The 26,681-nt window shown below is 42.0% G+C and overlaps 1 protein-coding gene across 1 annotated transcript in view; it reads left to right on the top strand.

The window, feature by feature from the left end:
* Positions 1–26,681, top strand: part of ROS1 (ROS proto-oncogene 1, receptor tyrosine kinase) — a 93,747-nt gene that overhangs the window by 14,681 nt on the left and 52,385 nt on the right. Inside the window, exons 7-22 of the mRNA XM_078851966.1 lie at positions 1,289–1,411; positions 2,752–2,936; positions 4,139–4,236; positions 5,097–5,608; positions 6,298–6,510; positions 7,192–7,302; positions 10,530–10,711; positions 11,642–11,833; positions 16,824–16,924; positions 21,001–21,215; positions 21,547–21,710; positions 22,183–22,345; positions 23,321–23,583; positions 24,410–24,473; positions 25,420–25,622; positions 26,382–26,593. Coding sequence (XP_078708092.1) covers positions 1,289–1,411; positions 2,752–2,936; positions 4,139–4,236; positions 5,097–5,608; positions 6,298–6,510; positions 7,192–7,302; positions 10,530–10,711; positions 11,642–11,833; positions 16,824–16,924; positions 21,001–21,215; positions 21,547–21,710; positions 22,183–22,345; positions 23,321–23,583; positions 24,410–24,473; positions 25,420–25,622; positions 26,382–26,593 — 3,001 coding nt within the window. The remainder of the gene's footprint in view (positions 1–1,288; positions 1,412–2,751; positions 2,937–4,138; positions 4,237–5,096; positions 5,609–6,297; positions 6,511–7,191; positions 7,303–10,529; positions 10,712–11,641; positions 11,834–16,823; positions 16,925–21,000; positions 21,216–21,546; positions 21,711–22,182; positions 22,346–23,320; positions 23,584–24,409; positions 24,474–25,419; positions 25,623–26,381; positions 26,594–26,681) is intronic.

The raw sequence follows: 26,681 nt of genomic DNA, 5'->3' as shown, positions 1-26,681 counted from the left end.
AGCCATTCTCCTCTGCTCTGGAAGACTGGAGAGGAAAAAAACCTCCATTTTGGACTTTTGGGCAATTTTGTGTAGTGCTTACATATAATAGTGATAGTTGCTATATAAATCTCACAGAGAAGGAAATTGCTTCCTCCCTGCTCCCAACACAGAAGCCAGGTGCAATTGCTGTCCCTGTGCTTCCCCTTCTCTAATCACTAGGCAACATTTCCTGTATTGGAAGACAGAATTTACCTGTACATGAAGGCATGGGGCCTGATTTCCCCTGTGTTACCCTAGTTTTGAAATGAATTAAATTATACCAGTGTAAAACTAGGTTAACACAGTGGCAAATCAAACCCAAGATCTTTGTTCCTTATTTCACCCACTGCTTCTGATCTAGCTGAAGATCATAGTTTTCATCACAATATTTTCCCCAGCAAGAACCTCATTTCCCTTTCTCTCCCAAGTTCCTGTCTCACTCTCCTGGGTTGCTAGGTAAGGTGAGCTCATTTGAACAACATGTGTTATATCACAGATAAATCCAAAGTTGTACATCTAGTAATAAAGAATGTAGGTTGTTTCTATAAGCTAGGGGACTGTATCCTGGAAATCTGTTACTCTGAAAAGGACTTGGGGGTCATGGTAGATAACCAGTTGAACATAAACTTCCACTGCAGGGTCCAGTCCCTCCTGCTCCAATGACTCTTTAATTATTTATCCACAGTTAACAGCTTCAACAGGAGAGACTGGTGGAGCCCACATCAAAATATCTCATAGCCCAGTGGTTAGGGATGGTTGCAGATCCCTGTTCAAAGCCCTGTTCCTCCTCAGGCAGAGGGGGGACTTGAACAGGGGTCTTCCACATTCCAAGTTTGTAGCCTAACCACTGGGCTAAAAGTTATGAGGCGGGTTCTCCCCGTCCCGGCTGTTTTGTGTGAACTCTCCTGAAGGGACCAATCCAGTAGGTGTGCTCATAGGGCACCTTCTGGATTGGGCCCCACATACGATTTATGTGGCCAAACGCCTTTTGTCCCCTGTGAATCACTTAAACAGTGATGATAAGCTGCGTAGCAGGAAAGTATATATTTCGCAAAAGTTGTCTAGCCTTAGTAATTTTGCATATTATTGCAGCACTCAGGAATTATGTTTTTGCTGGATGTGGTGGTGGACTGCCTTGTGTCTGTGGATGTGTGTGGGAATGCAAATGGTGAATTGTGGATTAATGATGTACAAGTTAGGAAAATTGCCCTCTGATTTTCATTTCTGTCTTCTAGCTTGATTTTAAAATTGTCTTTTTAATTGTCAGTTAAGGAAAAAGTGAAATGGCTCTTTCTAGCCAGAAACCAATCTCTAAGAAAGAGATCCACGGAATCTTTCTTGGAAGTCGCACAATGCCTTCAGAATGACATCATACACCACAATATTACAGGTCAGTTCTCTCTCTTTCTCTCTCCACCATAGGTATTGATACAGCTCCCACTACTGCATTATGCAAGTGCCTCCCAAACACCAGTGTGAGGTAGGAAGCTTGTCTGAGTCAAAGTGCAGAGTTAACGAAACAGCCTATCAAAAGTGACTTGGGCACTTAGGAGCATAAGTCTCATTGCAAGTCAGTAGAACAAAATCCAAACTCACTTGAGTGCTTTTGAAAATGTTATCTTTGGGAGATTAAGTGGTTTTCCCAAGGTCACCCAAGAGATCTTTGGTGGAACCTTGAACTGAAGTAAGATCTCTTGAATCCCAGTCTCATGCCTTATAACTACAAGACCACCACTCCTCCATGCAGCTGCAGTCTCCTCTTTGTAGCAATGTGGGTGATCTCAAACTCTTACCGGTTTTACCCAGACATTTGAAATGATTTTAGATACCAACTGTATGTATTGAAGGAGTTCAAGGGGCACTAGGAATCTGTTGAATGGCCACAGCCTCCTTTGACCTGGTAGAATGCATGAGGGGGCCTGCACCACCTAGAAATGGTCAGCACTGCTGGGGAAAGGATGTGGCCAGAGCTGGAGAATGTGCTGATTCAGCCCCTTCTGCCTCAGCAGTATATGGCTACGTTGTCGTCACTGCTGGTTAACCAGGAGCTAAGCAATCATGGGTTAGTCTGTGCATGGTAGCATAACTGTTTAGAGCGGAGCCATATTGTTTATAGCTGCACGTTGCTGTAACACCCGTGTGTCCACTGATGCTTTGTCTGGGCATGCGACATAAGACAGGTATCTGGGCTCCTATCCTAACACCGGTGCCAACAGGGCTCCTTGGGATGCTGTACCCAGCAGAAATGAAAACTGCCTCAGGCTGCAGTAATCGCCCATCACATGGTGGTGGTGCAGAGACCGGTAGTTCTCTCTCAGGGGATGAGCCCCCACCTTGGAGCAGAGTGAATTGTGCTTTGTGTGGTGGGATGCAAATTGCGTCTTTGGGCCCCAGGTAGGGTGAATTGCTGTCGATTGGTCTGTCTACCCACTAATTTTGTCTTTCTAGCTAATCTGTTCATTGGTTTTCTGCAGTGCCCACTGTAGTATCGATTCTAAGGGCCGTTGTGTACAATCATGCCCCTTTCAAGGATTGTGGGAAATATTGTATAGTATGGGAATAAATACTAGAAATGAGGGAGAGAAATGTTAATATTTTTTCAGGTCATGTAAGGGTTCAGACTGAGAGCTGCTCATCGCATTCTATGACCTTATTTTTAAAAAGTAATGAAAAATCTAAATGTGTTTCTCATATTAACCGTGTGTATGTGTGTTGTTTTGCTATTTCTAGGGATTTCTGTGAATATTTACCAGCAGGTTGTCTATTTCTCAGAGGGAAATTCGATCTGGGTCAAAGGAGCTGCCAGCATGTCTGAGGTGTCCGATTTAAAGCTCTTTTATGCAGGCCCAGGGAAAATTGCATCAATCTCAGTCGACTGGCTTTACCAGCGGATGTACTTTGTCATGAATGGAAAGGTTGGGCTCCGGAGCTTAATTATTTTCTTAATACTCATGAGCTACGCATGTGTGCCCTATTTTATAGATAGCAATAAAGAGCTCAGGGGTTATGGTAGGGGTGTATGGCATACGGTTGATTATTATAATGTTTTTATTTTTAATGTGATTTTTTTTTTTGGTCAAAGGAATAGAACAAAATAGTAACATCTGCCTCTACTGGGGTCTATAGGCATCTCCGGTCACGTTAAAAGTAAACTGACGTCTTAGAATTCCAGCTTCTTAGCTAATTCTTATCCTCATGAAAGAAGTCATGTCATTTCCGAGACTGACTCCACTCGTGGCTCATGCCTTCGGTGGCAAGTCGTTTAACCTTTAGATCTCAGTTCCTCATGCGTACAGTGCTTTCTTACTGTACCTTGCAGGGCTGTTGCGAGAAGTAGTTAGTTAACAAATAGAATGAAAGTGATACGAGAGATTGAAGTGCTCAGTATTTTTTTGTGATGATGAAAGTGATGCAGGATCACAGCTGTTTTGTCCTGAGAGAAAAAATAGATGGCAGCCCTGCATTTAATTCTTCAGTCTTGAAACTTTAATGACTTTAGTGGTGAGGTCTTGGTTGGCTCCTTTGCTCCTCTCATGCATATGAGACAAAGGGTGAGAAAGCTGCCATAAACAGGGATTCCTTGTGCCAGTGCCATGCCACTCCACTCTCCACTTATTGCCCAGGGTGCTTATAGGTACAGGATGAGATGTGGCCAGAGATGTCTGCACTCTGGTAGCCCTAGGTTAAAACAATGGCTGTAGGAGTCCATTGCAGCTAAGGTAAGTTAAAAAAGTTATGAGGACAAACTCATGTCCCAGGCTGCTCACAGGATCAGCACAAAGGTAGTTGTAAACCACCTCTTCCCCGCCCCTGTCAGGTTCTGCTAAAAGCATAGCTTGGCTGGACCCCAAAATCTGGACCTTCTCCAGCTTGGAGACAGCAAGGTAAGTGCAAAGCGAATGGACAGTTCCTTCATGGTAAGCATTAATGGATGCATTCAGGCTTGGCACAATGAGCAAGCCTTGTAATTGAACGACTGGAAATGCAGGTGCTTGGAAGTGCCTTAGGTTAGTGTCTGTCTCTGTGGTTCCCTGTAGGATGCTCAGGTCATGTTGCTGCTCATCAGTAAACATCCTACTGATACCCAAGAGCCTTTCTCTTTATTCTGATTCCCTAGGTATGTGTCTGTAATTTAGAGAACTGCACTGTAGCTGAAGATATCACTTTTCCTTCCATTACCTCCCCTAAGAAAATTGTAGCTGATCCATATAATGGGTAAGTTTTTTCTCCTTTGATGACTTGGTGTCAGATGTGCTGTTGATCTTTTCAGCAATCATCTTCACTTGGTTAGCTATCCAGTTACTAACTTCTTCAGAAACCGTCCCCACACCGTCCCCTGCCCCAGTCGTACAGACTGCCAAGTTTGCTCCTCTGTTGTTCTTCAGCTTGCTCACTCCTCACCATGTTCGATTTGTTTCAGGGTATGAAGTCTTTCCAATGTGTGAAGGCTTTGAAGGCATTGTTTTTTTTTTAAAAGACATTGAATTCTTTCATCAAAATAATTGTTTGAATTTTAAATATCTGTGTCTAACATTGGAGCTATTATATGAGTGCTCTTTTCATTATTCTTCTCATTATTATTTGTATAACTGTTATCACCTAGGAGCTCTAGTTGTGGATCAGGACCCCATTGTGCTAGGCACTATACAACCACAACAAAAGACAGTCCTGCCCCAATGGGCTTATAATTTAAGAATAAGACAAGAGACAACAGATGGTTACCAACAGAGGGGGGTGGGAGCACAAGGAAACAAGAAGGCAATATTGATCAGCATGATAGGCTCAGCATACCAGCTTGACTGTTGTCAAGTTTTGCTAAGTTTTTCTTATATAAATCAGGGGCCAGACCCTCAGCCAGTGTAAATCAATGTAGTTTTATTTTATATTGGCTGAGAATTGGGCTTCTTGTATTTAATTCTCTTAGGATATAAATAAATATGAACCAAAATACTTCCCCTATATTTTTTTAGAAGGACAGGTGTGTCTCTGAGCCAATAGACCACTAAAATATCAGTGACTCATCTACACTGTGTTCTATGGTGTAACTACTGTGGGCTGTTTTGTTCCATTGCTAGGTATATCTTTTATCTGCTCGAGGATGGAATTTACAGGGCAAACCTCCCAGTCTATCCTGGTCAGGTCCCTGAAGCTTTGCCAATTGTGAGAAGCGACACTCTGAAAGACTTTGTGATAAACTTCCAGTCCAAAAGACTAATTTACTTCAACAAAATCAATCAATCCTTTGTGTCTGGTTTTCTGGATGGCTCAGAATTTAATATCCTGCGACCTCAAGTTTCATTTAGAGACATAGAGAGCTTTGTTTATGAGAATAATACTTTCGTTGTCACAGACGGCAGGGCAGTTTTCCGTGAGGAGTTGTCTCCAACTGGGATCAAAGCCTTTAATGAATTTGTGGTGGATTGCGATTTTACCCAGGCCGATTATTTTGGATACAACAACTTGCTTTCTTATGGTGCGGCAACGCAGCCTTATCCTTTGCCAACTCATCCCCAGCTTGTCACAGTGCTGTTTGGATCAGACCAAGCTGTGGTCTGCTGGAGACCACCTGAACCTACTATTGGAACCAGTAAGTTCAATTACTCCATCCTACAGGTCCAGTCCACGTTCAAGTGTACTTAATGGAAAGATCTTCCTGATTTTCCTTTCCCTAACACTGGTGTAAATCAGAAGTGACTCTACTGAAATCTGTGGAGTTACATCAATATGAAACAGGTGCGAGAGAAAAACCAGGCCCAATAGTTTATCATAAAGCTGCCAAAATTTTAAGCAAAGATTTGCTGATAAAATAAAGAACACACCTGGCCAAATTAATGGAGGCTTACTTGAGTGAGTCACTCACAGTCTTTCTGTCTTGCAAGGTTTAAAAAAGGCTGCATCTTAAATCACGGTGTGTAATGACTGCAGTGTTGACTGCTGCTATCACAGTCCTGTCACACATCTACGGAGAGTCACACATGGTGGCTGCTGGCTGGCAAAGTCTGCTCTCAGCTCTACCACACACGCAAGTGTGTTTGTACCGTGGTGCGTAAAGCACAGCTAGTGCTGTGGAGATTGCCGGTCACTCCCGGTTAGGTTGTTGGGAAGGGCATGCTGTCCCCATGGCACCAGGGACGAAAGTTGTACTCGTTTTTAATTTTCTCCCTGGCTGATATCTCTGATATTGGGAGCTTTGAAATGGGTCTCTAAAACTGCAGTTTTCCTGGCTTCTGTTGAAGTAGTTTCTTGTCCAATAATGTGATTGTCTGCGCCATTCAGGTCCTTCCGCCTGGCAGAACTGGACTTACATTGTGAAGGTATCAGCCCAACATGGTGCTGATGAGGATCGGGTTGTCTCCAGTATCAGTGACACTAGGTTTACAGTGAAAGGGCTGACCTACTCCACAACATACGAGGTGTCAGTGAGAGCTCTATCTCCTGCTGGAGAAGGACCCTGGACAGAGTCTTTTAGGGGCACCACTTTAAAAGAAGGTAAGAACTACTTTATTGAGCAGTAAGGAGAAACTTGTCCTGTGCATACTCTCCACCAGGGGTTCAATCCTCTGCTGTGCCTACTTTCCACATAGTACTTCCTTTGAAGTGACACGAGCAGCTGGGACCTCCTTTAAAGTGCTTGGGGACCAGTGCAAAGGTGGCATCTGAAGACCACCAGTGGCAGGTGGCTGAGCATGGGCGCACCGTCAGAAACAGTTGAGTATCCCCATCACCATGTAATGAATGGGAGAGAGTGGCTTGCTGGGGAAATGCAAAAGGCCCTCGACAAGCATGTGTACAATGGCTGTAACATGTACACTGTTGAAATATTTATTTAAACGTAGTTTATGTAGAATAACATATGTGGAAAGGAAAGGAGGGGTTCGTAGTTAAGAGTGAGGCTCAGGAGGTCTGGGATCAGTTCCTGGCTTCACCACAGATTTTGGGCATTGGGCAAGGCACTTAATCTCTCTGTGCCTCCATTCCCCATCTAAATATGGGTGTCACATACTTCTTTTTTGTCAGCCTTTGTCTCTCTTGCATATTGAGATTTACAGTTCCTAGGGGCAGAGGCTGGTTCTTACTAAGTTTTTGTACAGCCCTTAGCACAATGCGCCTCTGATACTGGTTGCTGGAACAGGAATAATGCATAGTTACAACTTTTTCATTGTTTCTCAGTTGAAGAAGAACCTTATATCTTGGCTGTGGGGGACGACGGACTTTGGAAGCAGCCGTTGGATAGTTTGGGGCCAGGAGAATTTTTCTCTCCTAATATAAGAAATGTCTCAGGTAAATACTGTCCAGGCTGAGTGTTCCTGTAGCGGACCTGTCTGCATTGATCAGAGCTCCTGACAGTGTATGAAAGGCAGTGAAAGACGAGAATCATAGAATCATAGAATATCAGGGAGGGAAGGGACCTCAGGAGGGTCATCTAGTCCTACCCCCTACTCAAAGCAGGACCAATCCCCAACTAAATCATCCCAGCCAGGGTTTTGTCAAGCCTGACCTTAAAAATATCTAAGGAAGGAGATTCCACCACCTCCCTAGCTAACGCATTCCAGTGTTTCACCACCCTCCTAGTGAAAAAGTTTTTCCTAATATCCAACCTAAACCTCTCCCACTGCCACTTGAGACCATTACTCCTTGTTCTGTCATCAGCTACCACTGAGAACAGTCTAGATCCATCCCCTTTGGAATCCCCTTTCAGGTAGTTGAAAGCAGCTATCAAATACCCCCTCATTCTTCTCTTCCGCAGACTAAACAATCCCAGTTCCCTCAGCCTCTCCTCATAAGTCGTGTGTTCCAGTCCCCTAATCATTTTTGTTGCCCTCCGCTGGACTCTTTCCAATTTTTCCACATCCTTCTTGTAGTGTGGGGCCCAAAACTAGACACAGTACTCCAAATGAGGCCTCACCAATGTCAAATAGAGGGGAAAGATCACGTCCCTCGATCTGCTGTCAATGCCCCTACATATACATTCCAAAATGCCATTGGCCTTCTTGGCAACAAGGGCACACTGTTGACTCATATCCAGCTTCTCGTCTACTGTAACCCCTAGGTCCTTTTCTGCCGAACTGCTGCCGAGCCATTCGGTCCCTAGTCTGTAGCGGTGCATGGGATTCTTCTGTCCTAAGTGCAAGACTCTGCACTTGTCCTTGTTGAACCTCATCAGATTTCTTTTGGCCCAATCCTCTAATTTGTCTAGGGCCCTCTGTATCCTATCCCTATCCTCCAGCATATCTACCTCTCCTCCCAGTTTAGTGTCATCTGCAAATTTGCTGAGAGTGCAATCCACACCATCCTCCAGATCATTTATGAAGATATTGAAAAAAACCGGACCGAGGACCGACCCTTGGGGCAATCCACTTGATACCGGCTGCCAACTAGACATGGAGCCATTGATCACTACCCATTGAGCCCGACAATCTAGCCAACTTTCTATCCACCTTATAGTCCATTCATCCAGCCCATACTTCTTTAACTTGCTGGCAAGAATACTGTGGGAGACCGTGTCAAAAGCTTTGCTAAACAACAAGGAACAACATGTCCACCGCTTTCCCCTCATCCACAGAGCCAGTTATCTCATCATAGAAGGCAATTAGATTAGTCAGGCATGACTTGCCCTTGGTGAATCCATGCTGACTGTTCCTTATCACTTTCCTCTCCTCTAAGTGCTTTAGAATTGATTCCTTGAGGACCTGCTCCATGATTTTTCCAGGGACTGAGGTGAGGCTGACTGGCCTGTAGTTCCCAGGATCCTCCTCCTTCTCTTTTTAAAAGATGGGCACTACATTAGCCTTTTTCCAGTTGTCCGGGACTTCCCCCGATCGCCATGAGTTTTCAAAGATAATGGCCAATGGCTCTGCAATCACATCCGCCAACTCCTTTAGCACTCTCGGATGCAGCGCATCCGGCCCCATGGACTTGTGCTCATCCAGCTTTTCTAAATAGTCCCGAACCACTTCTTTCTCCACAGAGGGCTGGTCACCTCCTCCCCATGCTGTGCTGCCCAGTGCAGTAGTCTGGGAGCTGACCTTGTTTGTGAAGACAGAGGCAAAAAAAAGCATTGAGTACATTAGCTTTTTCCACATCCTCTGTCACTAGGTTGCCTCCCTCATTCAGTAAGGGGCCCACACTTTCCTTGACTTTCTTGTTGTTGCCAGCATACCTGAAGAAACCCTTCTTGTTACTCTTAACATCTCTTGCTAGCTGCAACTCCAGGTGTGATTTGGCCTTCCTGATTTCACTCCTGCATCCCCGAGCAATATTTTTATACTCTTCCCTGGTCATTTGTCCAATCTTCCACTTCTCGTAAGCTTCTTTTTTTGTGTTTAAGATCAGCAAGATAAGCAAGGATTTCACTGATAAGCCAAGCTGGTCGCCTACCATATTTACTATTCTTTCTACACATCAGGATGGTTTGTCCCTGTAACCTCAATAAGGATTCTTTAAAATACAGCCAACTTTCCTGGACTCCTTTCCCCCTCATGTTATTCTCCCAGGGGATCCTGCCCATCAGTTCCCTGAGGGAGTCAAAGTCTGCTTTTCTGAAGTCCAGGGTCTGTATTCTGCTGCTCTCCTTTCTTCCCTGTGTCAGCACATCACATCTGACTAGACTTGAATGTGCAGTGAAACAGTTTGAACTGAACTGAGTCTTGAGGCAGAAGCTCCTTGCACTCCCTGGGCCAAATTCATCCCTGGTGAAACGCCATGAGTGTGAGTTACAGTAGGGATGAATTAAGCTCTACAGCTGGGTAACCCCAGTGTTACAAAGTAATGCAGTGGTATTGTAATCAGTGGGGCTGCACTCATGAAAATGAGGTCCGTGTAGTAAGGTGATTGCTGTACGTAAGATAGATCATGATGACGATCTCGCAATCAATTGAGTTTTAGAGCTGAGCTGTATCAATCTTTGTACATTGTTCCTGCATTTGTAGCAGGTTTGACCTGTTTCAATCTTAAGGTATACACAATGCCATAAGTGTAGACAGAGGATGGACACTGCACGATCCCTAGCATGGGTATAAATAGCAGTGTAGGCAGTGAGGCACAGCTTGAGTGAGTAAAGACACACCTGTACCCCAGGGTATATACCTTACACAGCTCTCTACATGCCCAAGCAGTGCCTTCCCCATCTACACGGCTATTTTCAGCAGTGTAATGTCCTGCTGCCTACCTGCTGCCAAAGCCTTTCCACACCACAGTGGAAGGCTCCGGCAGCAGAGAAAGGCTCTGGCGGGGGGAGACAGTGGGGAAAGGCTCTGGTAACTCTCTGCCACCAGACTTTTCCCCACTGCGTCCCCCTGCCAGAGCCTTTCACTGCCACATCTAGCTACACACCACACTGTGGATGCAGCCTGCCTTTTACAGTGGCATATAGCAACAGGCATCTTGCATGCAGCCGCTAATGTAGACAAGGTCTTGGTTGGTTGGATATTTTTAATTGTTCTTGAAAAATTGTAGTTTTATTGACGTATTTGAGAAATAGCTGCTAGTGTCCTTTTTCTTGCTTCAAGACATGGACTGGTATAATGATACTCTCTACTGGAGCAACTCAACGGGGGAAGTTCATATGTGGTCATTGACCAGACGAGCTGGTGCCATTGTGAAGTTTCATATATCTGACATCAGAAAAGCAAGGATATTGGCCTTTGATTGGTTGGGTCAGTATTTGTACTGGGCTGGCAAAGCAAATACGGTATGTAAGAGTGTTACACTAAGGATAAACTAAAGTAATAAATAACAAAGATCATTCAGTAATATTTGGGAAGGTGTTTACTATCTCCTATAACTTGAGTTGCTGTTGACCCTTTACTTTTATAGTAGATCAACTTGTAGCAATTACACCTTTCTTTCCATTGAGATATTTCCCTTTCCAGTTATGAAAGGGCTTGAGGTAAAATATAATTATTAATTAAAGCCGGGTTACTGAACTGCAGGTGCAAAATATACAAATAAAATCTACTGACAATAGTTTCATAGTCTTAGTGCTCAGCTAAAGATTGCCAACTGAATCTCAGTTCATGAAGAGATGTACATTTATATTTATCCTTGCATTAGATCCTTGTGTAGCAAATTTTAGGTGTTTTGTTAAATATAGGGGTGGATTTTCAGAAGTCATCTCTGATGTAGTACTTTGATATTTTGTGCCCCCAAACTGTAAATGCACTCTATGCACCCACAAATCAGTTGCTTAGCCATTTCAGTTGTATAAAATAGGTCTGCATTAAAAATGGAGTGCTAATTTATGCAGTGCTATAAAATTGTACCTGTAATTACTGGAGTGCAAAGTTAGAGGCCCTTCTGAAAATGAGAACCGTAGGGTTAGATTCTCCACTACCTTGCGTCCTAATTTACAGCTGTGCTTAGTGAGTGCAAACTGGATGTGAACTCTTATCCGCTCAGAAGGCTGGTGAAACAAGGAACGATAAGAGGGATTAGAAGTTTTAGTTTTTGATATTGTCCCTTAACAGCAGATCCTAAATACTAATTTTGCATAATTCTTTATGACACTTTAAACACTTGAAATCAATAGCTGTGAAATAGTCATATACATGTATTCAGATGCCTTAGGCTGATAAATAATGTGTGAGGTGTTACGCTATTTTCTCCACCCTCCCCTCCCCAGATCTACAGAAAATCACTGCTGGTAGGACACACAGATGTTGTGGTGCATGTGGTATTCCTGGTGAAGGATCTTGTGGTCGATGCAATCAATGGCTATCTGTACTGGGCTACAACTTACACAGTGGAAAGCACCAGACTGAATGGAGAGCACTACTTTATATTACAAGAGCAGCCACGGTTTTCTGGTAAACAGGTGACTGATCTTTTAAAAGGAGTGTTTTAGTGTCTAGCTGCATAGGATACAGTCACTATTAGTGCTTGTCATATCAAATATAACAATATGGCTTTCATTTGTTAGTTGGTGTAACTTGTACTTGCACCGTAATGGTTAATTCATACAATTATTACTTGATTGAGTAATCATCATGGAGGTACAAGTTTGAATAACTGTATTTAACAATATTTGTGTTAACCGAGTTTTAAATTTCAGTGGCTGCCATTAGAAAGTGATCATTTACCTACTGCTATCACATAGAATGTGTGCTATTTTGCATTTGGACAGAGCTGTGGTATCTCATAGAATCATAGAATATCAGGGTTGGAAGGGACCTTTGGAGGCCATCTAGTCGAACCCGCTGCCCACAGCAGGACGAATCCCAACTAAATCATCCCAGCCAGGGCTTTGTCAAGCCTGACCTTAAAACTTTCTAAGGAAGGGGATTCCACCACCTCCCTAGGTAACGCATTCCAGTGTTTTACCATCCTCCTAGTGAAAAAGTTTTTCCTAATATCCAACCTAAACCTCCCCCACTGCCACTTGAGATCATTACTCCTTGTCCTGTCATCTTCTACCACTGAGAATAGTCTAGATCCATCCTCTTTGGATCCACCTTTCAGGTAGTTAAAAGCAGCTATCAAATCCCCCCTCATTCTTCTCTTCTGCAGACTAAACAATCCCAGTTCCCTCAGCCTCTCCTCATAAGTCATGTGTTCCAGTCCCCTAATCATTTTTGTTGCTCTTCGCTGGACTCTCTCCAATGAAGGGCAACAAAAATGAAAATAACCTTGTACAAAATAGCCTTGTACAGCAGCAACTGTTGGCAACTATTGACATTTTAATAATGACCACTGTAGATCCTGAAGATCCTCAGCTGGTGTAAATCACCTTGGCTCCATTGAAATCCTGCCCCTGAGTGTTTAAAATGACATTTAGAGCAAAATATTGTATTACTTGTTTCCTGCTAGTCATTTTGCCATCTCTACCCATATTGTACCCACTGTTTGGCTTTTGTGTCACAACCAGTAACTAGGCTATCACTCCCATGAATTTTACCTGTCTGTAAGCAAGAAGATGGACAACGTGGTCTCCAAAGTTTCCCATCTGTTCCAAAATAGAATTACTCTAGTGGTCGGTTTTGACTCTTGCAAACAAATTAGTCTTATCATAGCAAGTTGTTACCTAAAAAGTAGATGAAGATCCCGATTCTCCATTGCATCAAGGCAGCTTTCTGCCATTTCCCCAGCTGATGTATCCAGCCATTTGAGGATTCCTTTTTCTTGAAGGGATTGTCAGTTGATATGGAGCCACAGTAGCCATTTCTGTGTCATCTGCTCTCTCAGCACTGAGGTAGCTGGGGGAAAGGCATTGTGACCCTATACCCTGGGAAAACCCTGTCTGTGGGAATGGATCCTGGGGGACACTGGCAGTCAGTGCAGCCAGAGGACTGGCCCATGCTCGTTACTCCCAAGATTAGGGGAGTGCAAATTTGGCTCAAAGCTACCTTTCCAACCCCGTTCTCAGCTGCATTGGGCACTTTTCAGGAGCAGCCCAGGATATGGGGCAAATCTTTAAATGCATTGTTTTTCCCTATGAAAAGGCTTTGCGAACTAGCAGTCTCATTTAGGTCCAGCACCATGAATATTCATCAGCTGAAAGCTGTCTTCTTTCATGACATGTACTGAATCACTGTCTTGGGAAAAAGTCCCTGTTCTCAGAGCTTGGATTAGTCATAGCCAAATTATCGTTGAAGAGTTCAAGAATACCAAAAAAAGGCAACCTGCTGTAGCATACATCTTAAATGTTTTCTTTAAAATGCATCCCTTCCTGATACAGGTTTTTCCTTAGGATTATACAAGATGTGCTCCCGTCTTACACAGATACTGCTCATTATCAAAGATCCTTTTTGAACTCCAGATGTTTCCAAATCCACTGACTTCTTCCTGCTACCTTCACCACAGTTCCTGGAATCCTTAAAGTTTTAAAAGTATTTTTCTTCTCCATAGAGAGTAACCACTAACCATCAGGGTTTCTAGAATGTAAAACGTAAATACTGAGCAGAATGGGTTTGTCCTTTTAAAAGTGACTAGCAATTCAAAAGGTCAGTTAATCTTATAGGTCTTTTTTGTTACATCCACTCTGTGTAAGAGGTCTCAGCTAGTACATCAAATGGCAAATTCTAATAGTAAAACAACCATATTATAATCCTAAATACTGAAGAATTAAGAAGTTTTTGCCACACAGAAAAATATTTCCATGGTGCAAGGGATCACTGGTCTATCCAGTCACCTGCCTTACACCCCACCTTGGATGCTGGCCAGTGCTGACTTCTTCAATGGAAGATGTCAATTTCCCATGCCTAACTGTATCAGATTTTTCCCTGGTGATCAGCTTCTGCTCTAACACATAAGGATTGATAATTTCTACATTAAAAATAATCTTTTCCATTTGTTCTGCCCTTATCATCCATTTCTTTGAATTGTTGCAATAGCTTCCCACATCCACTTCAAGCTTCTCATCCTCAACTTCAAGGCCCTTGCCACAACTCTGCAGCTGCCTGCTTAGTTGTTGTCGTGTCACTCCGGTCGCCATTTCTGTGATTGGGGCCTTTGGGTGTTACCGCAATGCAAACAATATAACAGCCAATAAGAATTATTATTGTCCTCTAGCTATTGTAACTGCAGATGGTAAATTTAGTTCTATGAATAACTAATTCTTTGCTGAAATTTACTAAGCTTTTTTAAAAACAAAATTAATAGACTATTAAATAGGTCATTGCAAGATCTTCAACAATCCATAACTATTCACCTTTTGGGCTTTAAACCTGAATCTTGGAGTACATCTCTGATTTGGTATTTCACTGTGCAGGGCTGAGATGGCTAACTATTTTATCCAAAACTTAGCACTTAGGTAACACTTTGTAACCCAGACCCTCAGGTGGTGTATTTTGGCATAGCTCCGTTGACTTCTGACTTACACTGGCTGTGAGGATCTGGCCCAGTATGTTCAAAATGCCATATAAACATTGATTAGCTAATCTTTACAATATGCTTGTGAGGTCAGTAAATTATAAAGGAGCAGCAAAGCATGCTGCATGCAGTATGTGCCAGAACCCTGTTGAGTACTGCCTCATGACATATGGTAAATCAAAGGTTATTTCAAGAGGCTAAATTTATGTTGCATCTTATGATATAGGGTTACATTGCAGGATAACAACTATACATCATGTTCAGAGATTAATGTCTGTCACACCATGGAAAAAATCTGTCTATTTTTGTAGCACATGAAAGGGGAGGTGTTAAATTACTGCATGACCCCTGAATATGAATAGTACACATTTTTCTTTGCTTTAATGTAAGTATTAATGGAGGGAGATGGACAAGCCTGAATTGGTGGAAGAAGGTAGTAGTGGTAAAGAGAAGGAGAGGGGAAAAGAGGAGCCCAAAATGGCTAAAGAACATAGATGTGGGACTGAGGTGCTCATGAGAGACAGGAAGACAAAATTTGATGTAGAACATGTCAGCGAGAGCAGGTAAAAGGAATAATGTATATAATCCTAATCTGACTATACACACTCTCATACCAAAAGTAGTTTTTACAAAGGAAACCTACCAGAGCAATAATTCAAACCTTGATTTTCTGACATGCAATATCAACAGGAATGTGATGGGAATTGCATACGGGCCAACAGAGATCCAAGTACGTGATATGGCATTTGTTTTTCTCTCCCTAATGCCAATATCTTTTGTATCTGATTAGTGAAGAGTAAAAGAATGGATGCTCCATTCACATCCATAGTTAAATCTTAACTTTAAAAAATGAGATAGATCTATTATTTGACAAGAGAGTAGAGGTTGGGAAATGTTGAGGCAAAATTTCAGAGTGGTGTCAACCTAACTTTAATTTTGCACTTGCAATTTTGTACCTGCAACAACATGCAGGCACAATTAGCTGAGGTTTCATATGATAGAATTAATCTACCTAATTTGTGGATGCAAATCTTATTTTCACTCACAAACCAGGTCAGTAGATTCTTATTTCTATCGTTTGTGCATACAGTATTGCACACGCTGTTAATTGCAGATACGAAATTATACGATTTGTTTGGAACTTTTGGTCTAATTTTTAAAAAAACAACTTATTTTTCTGCCATGTAGGTGAGAGTAGGGATAAGGGCCAAGAAGAGTCCTCTAATGTTTTTTCAGGTTACTACTAAATAAAAATGATGGCACTCTGCTCTAACTGAAAGTTAGCTATTTTGAATGTGAACCTTAGTTAAACATTTTTCAACTAATTAGCATATCATTTTCCATAAATAATGAGATCAGACGCTGTACAAGATGCCCTTCTTTTGATTGCCCAGAAGTGATATAGCCTATGTAAAATCAAATTGTAAAAACACAATCGGAGACTGTGAAATATTACTCTAAAGAGTGATACTGCTTTTCAGATTGGAAACCAACAAACTGTTTTGGACAGAGGACATTAAAATGCCAGAGGTGTTTATGCAACCTTAGGTATGGACGGTTCACTAATTAACTAATTAGGTCCCTTCTGACCTAAATATCTATGAATCTAAACTGATAAACTGCTACAGTAATATCTGAGGTCCTGAGGTGCTACAGGGATGCGCAACATAGCAGATATGTATAAATATAATTAAACACTTTATATAAAATCCTCAGCTGCTGTGAATTGGTGTCACTCTGCTGACCTGAATAGAACGATACTGATTTACACTAACTTATTGTTTATTGTTATCCCCTTTTATATTATGTCTAATTTGGACCGAAAAATCATTGTGATAGAGACTTGTCATTTTTGTTTTCTGGTAAAGAGCCATTCTTTTCATGGTGCTGTATAATATAAACAACAATGATGCAACATATCTTTCAGAATTGAAGGGGTTTTTTCCAGGATGTGTTCATTTTGTTCACTTTGCTGTTTGGATTTTTCTATCTTGTAGGTAGTTGCTCTAACCTTGGATCTCAGTGACGGCTTCCTCTACTGGCTTGTGCAAGACAGCCTGTGCCTAAATCTGTACAGAGTATCACTTTGTGGAGAGAGGTAAAGGTACCTGTGTGTGTGTGTGTCTCTCTCTCTCTCTCTCAAATACATTGAGCAATCAGAATTTCACTGCATCCTTTCTTCTGTGTTTCTGCTTTTTAGACTGTAACTGCCTCGAGGCAGGAACTCTTTATTTTTTGTGTATTGTACTATGCTGAACACATTGTTTGTGCTAAACAAATAATAAACAGGAAGAATTGATGTCACCTGTAGCTAATGGATAACTCTGTGTTGTGTTACCAGGAAGTTATTCATATTTTTCATAGTGATAGAAACAGCATGGATATGGACACTTGATTCAGCTGAGGTCATACTCATCTTCATGTTGGACTTGTAACATTAGAAAATAAGTTGTTACAGTTTTCCATATTATCTTGAATCTGGATCATTTTAAAAACCTGACATTTCTCAAATATCAAGGGCAGCAACTAATACTCCTTGCCCTTGCCCTTGAATCTGCAACCCTTACTCACATGAGCAAGCAGTAGTCATATGGTAGTCCCTTTGACCCCCATGAATATAAGATGGCTGCCTTATTCACAAATGCCAAAGCCACAAGTGAGTTCCATGGAGTACGTCAGACGAGTGTTGGTCAGCCTTTTATATCACTTTATCATGCATTCTGCATGTGCCGTGGATGCACAGGAAAAGTACTTACAAGGGCTGTAAATTATATTCATTCCATATGTAAAGCTTCTCTGAATTACTGCAAGTCCAACTGTACAGGATTCAGAGTGAACCTCTACAAATTTCACGTGGAGTCTTTTATGCTGCAGCTAATCTCCGAGCTAGGGGTGCAAGCCCCCGGATTGTCTATGCATATTCCTGCTAGTTTTCATTGAGCTAGCGAACGTATAAATACCGGCGTGGCTGGGGCAGCGCTGGTAGTGGCCGTGGGAGGCATGGCTGAGCCGTGCCCAGTACAAACCCACCGGAAACCAGTGGGCAAGTACTTGGCACAGCTCAGCTGTGCTTCGGCTGCCCCTACCACGGCTACTGGTGCCATGCTGCTATTTATATTGGCGCTAGCTCCGTGGCCGTTAGCGCACGTACGGGCACGTGAGCAGGAGAATCACAACCCGAGCTTGTGCTGTAGACCCAGCCCTGTATGCAAGCAACTGAATTTTAAGATTGATCCCAGACTCACTGGTGGCCAGTGCACTGTGAACCCCGAACAATCAAAATACATTGATTAGATTGCGTGTGAGGGGCTGTACTTGCAACTCAGTTGTGAACCAACTGCAAGGCTTACATCATCGTCTCTGGCATTCCAGAGCAGAGAGAGTAGGAGCAATCAATCTTAATGGACCAAACAGCATGTCTGAGCCTTTCAAATCTCTTCTGGATAGCACGTGTCAAAGCTGAAAGATATTTCTAAGGTGGTAAAATGATGTGTTGGTAATATATCTAATCTGTTGCCCAGAAGATAAATTGGGATCAGAGAAAACCTAGAAGTCGCATGATAGATCAAATCACCATTAATACAGCTGGAAAGAAAGTTTAATAGATTTTAATAAATAAGAGTAGATTACCCTGAAGACAATCAGGCAAATTCAGCTTTGGGGTCTGATCTTGTTGCCATTGAAGCCAATGGCGTGTTTTCTATTGATTTCAGTGGGAGCAGAATTGGGCTCCTAATGTGAGCGGGAAGTCCATTGTGTCACTGGAACTGTGAGGGAAGGGAGATCAATTTTCAGAATGTTCAGTTCTGCATTTAAGTTCTAAAATGAGCATAGATAGGTACTGATTGGTGTACCATCTGGTGGGACCGAGCTTCTGAATTGGGCTCCCAAGTTTAGAGACTGGGCATAGAGTTGCACTTCTCATACGGAAATAATGTGGCAGGGCACTGGAGATTTTCCAGCAAATTATTTGTGTGGCTGCTGATTGGCTGGTTGCGGATTGCCTGTGAGTTATTTATACTTTTTAGGACTAGGTGAACTTTATTACATCAGCAAGAAAATGAAGAAGAAATTAGTGTCTATGCTAATAAGAGCCTTTCCCAGAGGGCTGAACAAGGTCGATGAGGGACATTTACATCAAGTCTCCATTACCATTGGCCCTAACCCATGCAATGGATATGAAACTGTCTGTGTGACAGAGGAGGTTTGTACTGAGCTACTCTGCCAGGTGCACACACAGATCTTTACAGAAAGCCATGTCTCGTTTGTCCTGAATGGATCATTGTATCTTTAATATTTGTTTTCTCTGCTAGGAGCATGAGAGAGGAAGGGTTGGGAAACTGACCACTCTGTTGTGGCACCAAAAGCCAGGCCTAGTTCAGCAACTTTAGTTAAGTTTTTTCACTGCTCTTACCCTCTTTCATATTTGTTTGTGGATAACATCATCATCCTGGAGTCATCATGGCCTTCAACTGGGAGGGGAGCCTGCAGTTTGGTTTGAGGAGAATGCAGCATCTTTTGTACCATGCCTGATGTTAGAGTGGACTTCTTCTAGCTAGTGGAGACATCATCCCTTGGCTGGGCTCACTGAGTGGGCATCCGGACTGGTACTTCTGTGTGCTCTGTTGGCAGCAATTATACCAAGTGAGCGAAAGGGAGAACCCCTTCGGCCAGCCTATAGAACAGGGATGGGCAACCTTTTTGGCCCGAGGGCCACATCTGGGTATGGAAATTGTATGGCGGGACATGAATGCTCACGAAATGGGGGGTTAGGGTGTGGAAGGGGGCGAGGGCTCTGGGGTGGGGCCAGAAATTAGGAGTTCAGGGTGTGGGAAGGGGTTCTGGACTGGGGCATGGGGTTGGGGTGTATGTGGGGGGGTGAGGGCTCCAGCTGGGGGTCAGGCTTTGGGATGGGGGTGCAGGAGGGTGCTCCGGGCTGGGATTGAGAGGCTCAGAGGACAGGAGGGGGATCAGGTCTAGGGCAGAGGGTTGGGGTGCAGGAGAGGGTCAGGGTTGCAGGCTCTGGGTGGCACTTACCTCAAGCAGCTTCTGGAAGCAGTGGCATGTCCCGCCTCAGGCACCTCTGCGTGCTGCCCCAACTGCAGGTGCCACCCCTGCAGCTCCCATTGGCTGCAGTTCCTGGCCAACGGGAGCTGTGGGGGTGGCACTTGAGGCAGGGGCAGTGTGTGGAGCACCCTGGCTGCCCCTATGCATAGGAGCCAGAGGGGGGACATGCCGCTGCTTCTGGGAGCCACGCGGAGCCACGGAGCAGGGCAAGCCCTAGACCCCGCTCCCCAGTGGGATCCTGAGGGCTGGAATAAAATGTCTGAAGGGCCGGATGTGGCCCCCAGGCCACAGTTTGCCCACCCCTGCTATAGGACCAGATCTAACACTCTTTAAACTTGAAGTCACTGTCTGTATATCTTACAAGGCCATCGGGGAATTCCAGTGGAGTGCAAAGGCTGCAGTGCAGAAAATTAAAGGGAGAGAGAAGGACAAGAAAGGTCACCTCTGGACAATGGCACACTAATCTAGAGGCCCCTGTCAATCAAAGTGGGAGAATCGTTTTCAGTTATACAGAAAAACAGGGATATCTTTAATAAATTATAACATACGGTCTCCTTTTGAATAAATTACAATATTTTAGCATAAATGTTTACTTTATTTTAAAGAAAAGGAGTACTTGTGGCACCTTAGAGACTAACCAATTTATTAGAGCATAAGCTTTCGTGAGTTACAGCTCACTTCCTCAGATGCATATATGCATATATGCATATATATATGCATCTGAGGAAGTGAGCTGTAACTCACGAAAGCTTATGCTCTAATAAATTGGTTAGTCTCTAAGGTGCCACAAGTACTCCTTTTCTTTTTGCGAATACAGACTAACACGGCTGTTACTCTGAAACCTGTCTTTATTTTAAAGGTGTCTTCTTATAAGAGCTGAAGAAACAAAGTATTGTGTTTGGTGCTCCAGTGGTGCATCAGACTAAGGAATGTTCAGTGGAGGGGAGGGGCAGGAAATGAAAGAACCTTTTTATTGGTTCTTATTATTTCTGTAGGGGGAAGGAGAACTCGAAGGATAAAGTTTAAGCTATCAAAGTTTATTGCATAGATCCTTTTTTCCTTACAAAGCAAGTTGAGGCTTAGGTAATACCATATTTATTTTCACAGTTGTGGTGATGCTGTAGTCACTGAATTTGCAGAATGGAGTTCTTCAGAAGTATCCCATAGTGCACTGCTGTATTACAGTGGACGGCTGTTCTGGATTAATGGCTACCGGTTCATTACGGCACAAGAAGTCAATCAGAGTGTTAGCATCCCCTTTTCGCAACCAGCAGAGTTTGCAGCTTTTACACTTGCTCAGAGGTCACTTAAACCTCTGCCAGGTATTTGATTTTCTGATCAACAGAACTTAAAAAATGTATCCACTCTCAGCTTGTCATTCTTGGTTATTAACATCTGAGTGGGAAAAGATGTGAATACAAATATCTTGTTAATACAATTATCAGAATAGAGATGGGTAACTTGTAACTAAATAAACCAGTAGAAGCAGAACCAAATGATACTGATGTGGCCTAAACAAACAAAATCATTTTATTATTAATAATATACTAATGGAAGTTAATGGAACTTGTGCTCATAAATCACATAGGCAGATTTGTAAATTCTACCCATTGTTCATAATTCTTATTTTTTTCCTCATTTTCTGGACCACAGGAAACTTTTCATTTCCACCCAAAGTGATTCCAGATTCAATTCTGGAGTCTTCCTTTAGGATTGAAGGGAATTCTTCACATTTTCACATCCTTTGGAAGGCTTCCACAACTGTGGAATGGGGCACTGTCTTCTACTGTGTGGAGTCCAAGGTTCTACAGACCAGGGTATTCATGAGATTCCTTCCCATTATCTAAAATTATTGCTCCTAGACACTGACAGTTTTAAAAATTAGACATATAGTCTGTGTTCTTTTATGCCATATTGTGCCTTTGTGTTTCTTTTATAGATATATGGACAGTTCTTCTAACTCTTCTGAAGTTTGCTTGTATGACTTTGATTTAACAATCAATCAATGTCGACCATAATATGTCTTTGACCACCTGAACCATAGTTATAAACTTCATCTGCACTTGATTTTAGCCCATTTGATAAACTATTGTTACATTTGATTCAAAGGGGCAGATCCTCAGGTGGTGTAAATGGTCACAAGTCCATAAAAATCAGTGGAGCTATGAAAATTCAAAACAAATTTATTCTCATTTTGGTATGGGTTTTTTGGAAAATCAAAGTTAAAGATCAGGAATGTTTACAAAGTTTTTTTTCTGAGAGGAGAAAAATGTTTTGTGCTTATTTTAGTTTGTGGATAGTGAACGGTGCCTGCCTCCTTGGAATCTGACTGTAGCATCCTACAAAGTTGAAGGGCTGGAGCCCTATATGCAGTTTGATTTTATTGTGACTCCTTATACGTACTGGGGGGAGGGACCTACGACATCCATATCCCTTCGAGCCCCTGAAGAAGGTACCGGACTTTCAAATCTCATTCCTAATATTTAATGGGTGCAGTAAGGCCTACTTTATTTCAGGAGGTTGGGCCTTTCTTAAGAGGTGTTAAGCTGCTTGCAGGGCTGGCTCACTGTGAGTTGAGACGAATCACAGAGAATGCAGATACACATTCTTGAATGTCTTTGACAATCCACTGTCACATGTGCATACATGCAGACATTTGAACAGACAATACATGGTGATATCCACTCCCCTTCCTGTGATTTTTAAGATTGATTAACTGAAATTTATTATGAAATGAGCAGTAAAATCCTGCATATAATACTTTAGACGGTTATTTGGGTTTTTAGAAATGGTACTTATTTTTTACTTCATAGGTGTCTTATTTTACTCAGGTCAGATCAAAGATGAATCAGTTAAATGGACACCGCAATATAATTACTGTAGAATTAACGCATCTGAACAAAGCACAGGGAAAAACTGTTTGGTGCAATATGCCAGTTTCACAGAGTTTGAAAGACTGTGGGACAAATGCTCTGCTCTGTGTAAGTGACGTAAATAACGGGCTCCACTGACATTAGCTGAGTTCCATTGTATCGAGTAGTGTCAGTTGTGTGGGTTTTTGATGATCAAGCTAAAATCAAATACACAAGTGACAAGGAAAAACACATAGCCATCACCGTCATAGCTTGGGAGTTTTGGAAGTAGCCAGTGGAACCATCTTACCATTAGAACACACACTCATGCCTTCACATACCTATTTATTTAATGAAATATTCACATTTCTACCTTAAAATCAAATTGTTTTTAAAGGACAATTTTAGGCTGAAGAATGAATTAATACAACTCTGAATGTTTTATTTTCTCTTTTTAAAAGCCTAGGTGCCATAAACTAACTGTAGAGCCCAGGCTCAGGGGTAAAAGCAGGGGCTATCAAACATCATATTTTAACACAAGTTCTCTGCTATGTTTGTGTGTATTTTTAATACAGTTCCTTCAGCCCCTGCAAATCCCAGAATATATGTGTCACATAATGGTACATATGGCGGCAAAGAGAGAGCCGTAGTGGAATTTAGGTGGAATAAACCTAGGAGAGAAAACGGAGCGTTAACAAAGTTCAGAATTTACTATCAAATAGTAAATCAAAGTGGCACCAATGAGACTTTTACAGAATGGACTATAAGCAACATTGCACCCTCTCTGATGTCCTTTTCGCTCAAGGATGTGCTTCCCAGGTTGACAGTGAGGTTTCAGGTATGGAAAATTAATAAGGTGATGATCTGGTTCTTTGGTGTTATAACCATGACAAGATGGAGTGCTTTGTTGTGCCTGTCAGTGTGATGTGGACAGCAATAGTGTTTTACCTCTCATAACTATTCCACAGGCGTGGAGTGGCCTTAAGGAAAATTTCCCATTTTCCAAAGCCCCTGGTAGCAGCAGCAGGTTAGGTACAGATCCTATTGTAGCTCTGAATCCTGGGCTGGCTGAGAGTCAAAGACCCAACAGAACTTAGTTCCACAGATCAAGGACAGCCCCACCACGGAAGAAGTGTGAGGATTCAGGTGACGCCTGGTACCAGCTGGCCTCTGATGACTCATGTTTCAATCTAGCGTGGCATTGTGGTTTTCATTATGAGGTGAGAACGGAGACCCCCCCCCCATAATGCACAGAGCTGGTAATGCATTAAATTCAAAATACCAGGCGCCAGGCGAGCTGTGCTGCATGCTAGTCCAAGAATGAAGCAGCTGGGCCTGCTGGAGAATTACAATATGAAGCAGCAGGAGAGAAATACTTCCTGACCTCTCTCTGAAATGAGAAAAGCCTGTCTCCTTTACTTGGGGATCTAGAAGTGGTTGGTAGACACACGATGAACTATCATTGCCCAGACCACCTTTGGAAGCCCCCCTCCACTTAGGCCCTGATCCAGCAAAGCACTTAAACACATGTTTAAATTTAAACATGTGAGCGGTCAGAGAAACTACTCATGTTCTTATCATTAAGCACATGCTTAAGTGATTTCTGAACTGGGGCCTTAGTGGACATTTCTCCTGAACATTTCTCCTGTTCCATTTATCTCCAGGTGCAAGCCTTCACATCGGCAGGTCCAGGACCGCTATCTAATATAGCAGAAGCTAACTCCTCAGGTATCAATATTCAGCTACCACCCCTTGCAATGCAAATGCTATTGCATGGTGGACTCAATAATACACGTGTTTGGTAATGAGATATCGAGCCTTTTACTACTAGGATGACGGTTCAAATATAGCTCAGATTGGCCGTGGCCATGGATGATTTGTTCAAACAACCACAAATTTACATTCTGTGTATGAAGGCAAATGTCACATACTGAGTCCTGGCCACTTCCCATTGTAACAAACTAGGACAATTATTTGAACTTTTCACTGGGCTGTTGTAAAAAAATCCATAGCTGCAAACAAAAGACACTTTGCCAGTTTAATAGCATGTATGCAGTGTGGGGCATTAGAACCCATGACCCGCATCAAAAATCCTAAATCTCTACCCTTTGAGCGAACAGAGATTATCCATGAGCTGTAGCTAGTATCAAGGCTTACATCCACTTGTACACAGTCCACTAAAGAATGACATAATCACAAACAATGAGCAGCTGGGAGCACTCCATCCAGTAAAAGGCAGTATAATACACACACCAGTCAGCACATTATACTGTGTTGAAACTAATATAAATGTTACCTTGAATGGCACCTTTGTGTACTTGCAGCTCTCAGCTGTAAAAGTTCCTGTGTAGATATTGTTATTCATTTAGTCCCAGTTCTCCTTCTGGTTGAAATTATGCAAGCAACAATTGTGTTAAACTCCAGAGTGGTTAGGGCAGTTCTCACAGTTTCCCTGGACACTGTGAATTGGGATGCTTTTCTGAGAACTGTACTAGCTGAATGACATTCTAGGCTATCTCCTGAAGTAGTCTAGGAAATTATTGTAGAACATGGTTCTTAGGGTGGGGGGATGGCCATGATGCGAAACTATGATAAAAATATGCTTTATAATGATGAATGAATGTTATTGTTTGAGAGTTTGGTATCAGTTGTTCTGTATCATTTTCTCCTCCAGATCTTTTTCCAGTTCCAGGTCTTATAACTATTTCTGCCAACAAGATGGTCTTTACTGACATAGACAGAAATCAGACCATCCAGAGTCTTTCAGCAAAAGGAGATATAAAGGGTGTCTGTTACACTGCTAATGATGAGACAATGTATTATAGCCAGGAAGATTCCCTTTTTCTTCTGAACATACAGAATAATTCCAGGCTTCAGGTATTCTATTGTGTATTTCCTTGTTTGAAAGGCGCATGTAAAATATGCATATTATTGCAGTTATTTTGGGGCCAGCTATGTGATGAATTAAAGCCCAATTATAGTTTAAAAACTGAAAAGAAAAGCCTGACAAACAAATCACTTCTAATGGGGAAAACAGCATTAGAAACATGGCCCATTCTGCTTTAATTATTGCCAGCTTGTATGAGATGCTTAGTTCAAGTTGTAGATGACTGGGTTATTTGATTTCTAGTAATATGATAAAAATCCTCATCCAGTCTGGAAAAATCCATTTTATCTGTAGCTGTTAGAGCTTGTTGAAAAGTTTTATGTGGAAAGTTTTCCTATAGAAAATATGGCTTTGTTGAAACAAAGTTTTTCCCTGGAAAATATCAACGCTGATAAAAAAGATTAGTTTTCCAACAAGAGATGTCCTGATGACAATTTTCATTTTGTATCGACATTTTGAAATAAAACAAATTTTCATTTCAACATAAAATGGCATTTATTTTTTTTATTTTATTTTATTTTTTGATTTAAGAAAACCAAAACAACATGTTATGTTGAAATGTTGATTTGAAATGACAATTTTTGCTTCTGTCAAAGAAGTCAAAATTTCTCATTTGATGATTTTTTGGTATTTTGACTTTTTGTTATGAAATGAAACAGAAACTAATTTCTAAATGTCTACATTTCCCAGGGGATTAAAAATACTACTTTCTGAATTGCTATACTAACTGTTTTCTTATTTCCCTTAAGCTTTTCAAACATGGATTTCTCCGCAATGTCACAGGTCTTGCAATTGACTGGATTGCAAGACACCTCTTTGTTGCCTTGAAAACATCACAGAAAGGAACTCAAATATTTATTATGGATCTAGAACTCAAAGCAAAATCCCTTAAAACTTTGAACATACAGTCAAGTAACCAATACTTGACTATATCATTTCTCTCAACATATCCTTTCTTAAGGTATGGTATGAAATGACTGATAACTTTTGTTTTTAATTGAGTTGAAATACAGCAATTTAAATAAATTAATAGGTTTTTAAAGCCAGAA

This window comes from Lepidochelys kempii, chromosome 3 (genome assembly GCF_965140285.1).
Source record: "Lepidochelys kempii isolate rLepKem1 chromosome 3, rLepKem1.hap1, whole genome shotgun sequence".
NCBI classification, from domain to species: domain Eukaryota; kingdom Metazoa; phylum Chordata; order Testudines; family Cheloniidae; genus Lepidochelys; species Lepidochelys kempii.
This window is presented reverse-complemented; position numbering and strand designations above follow the sequence as displayed.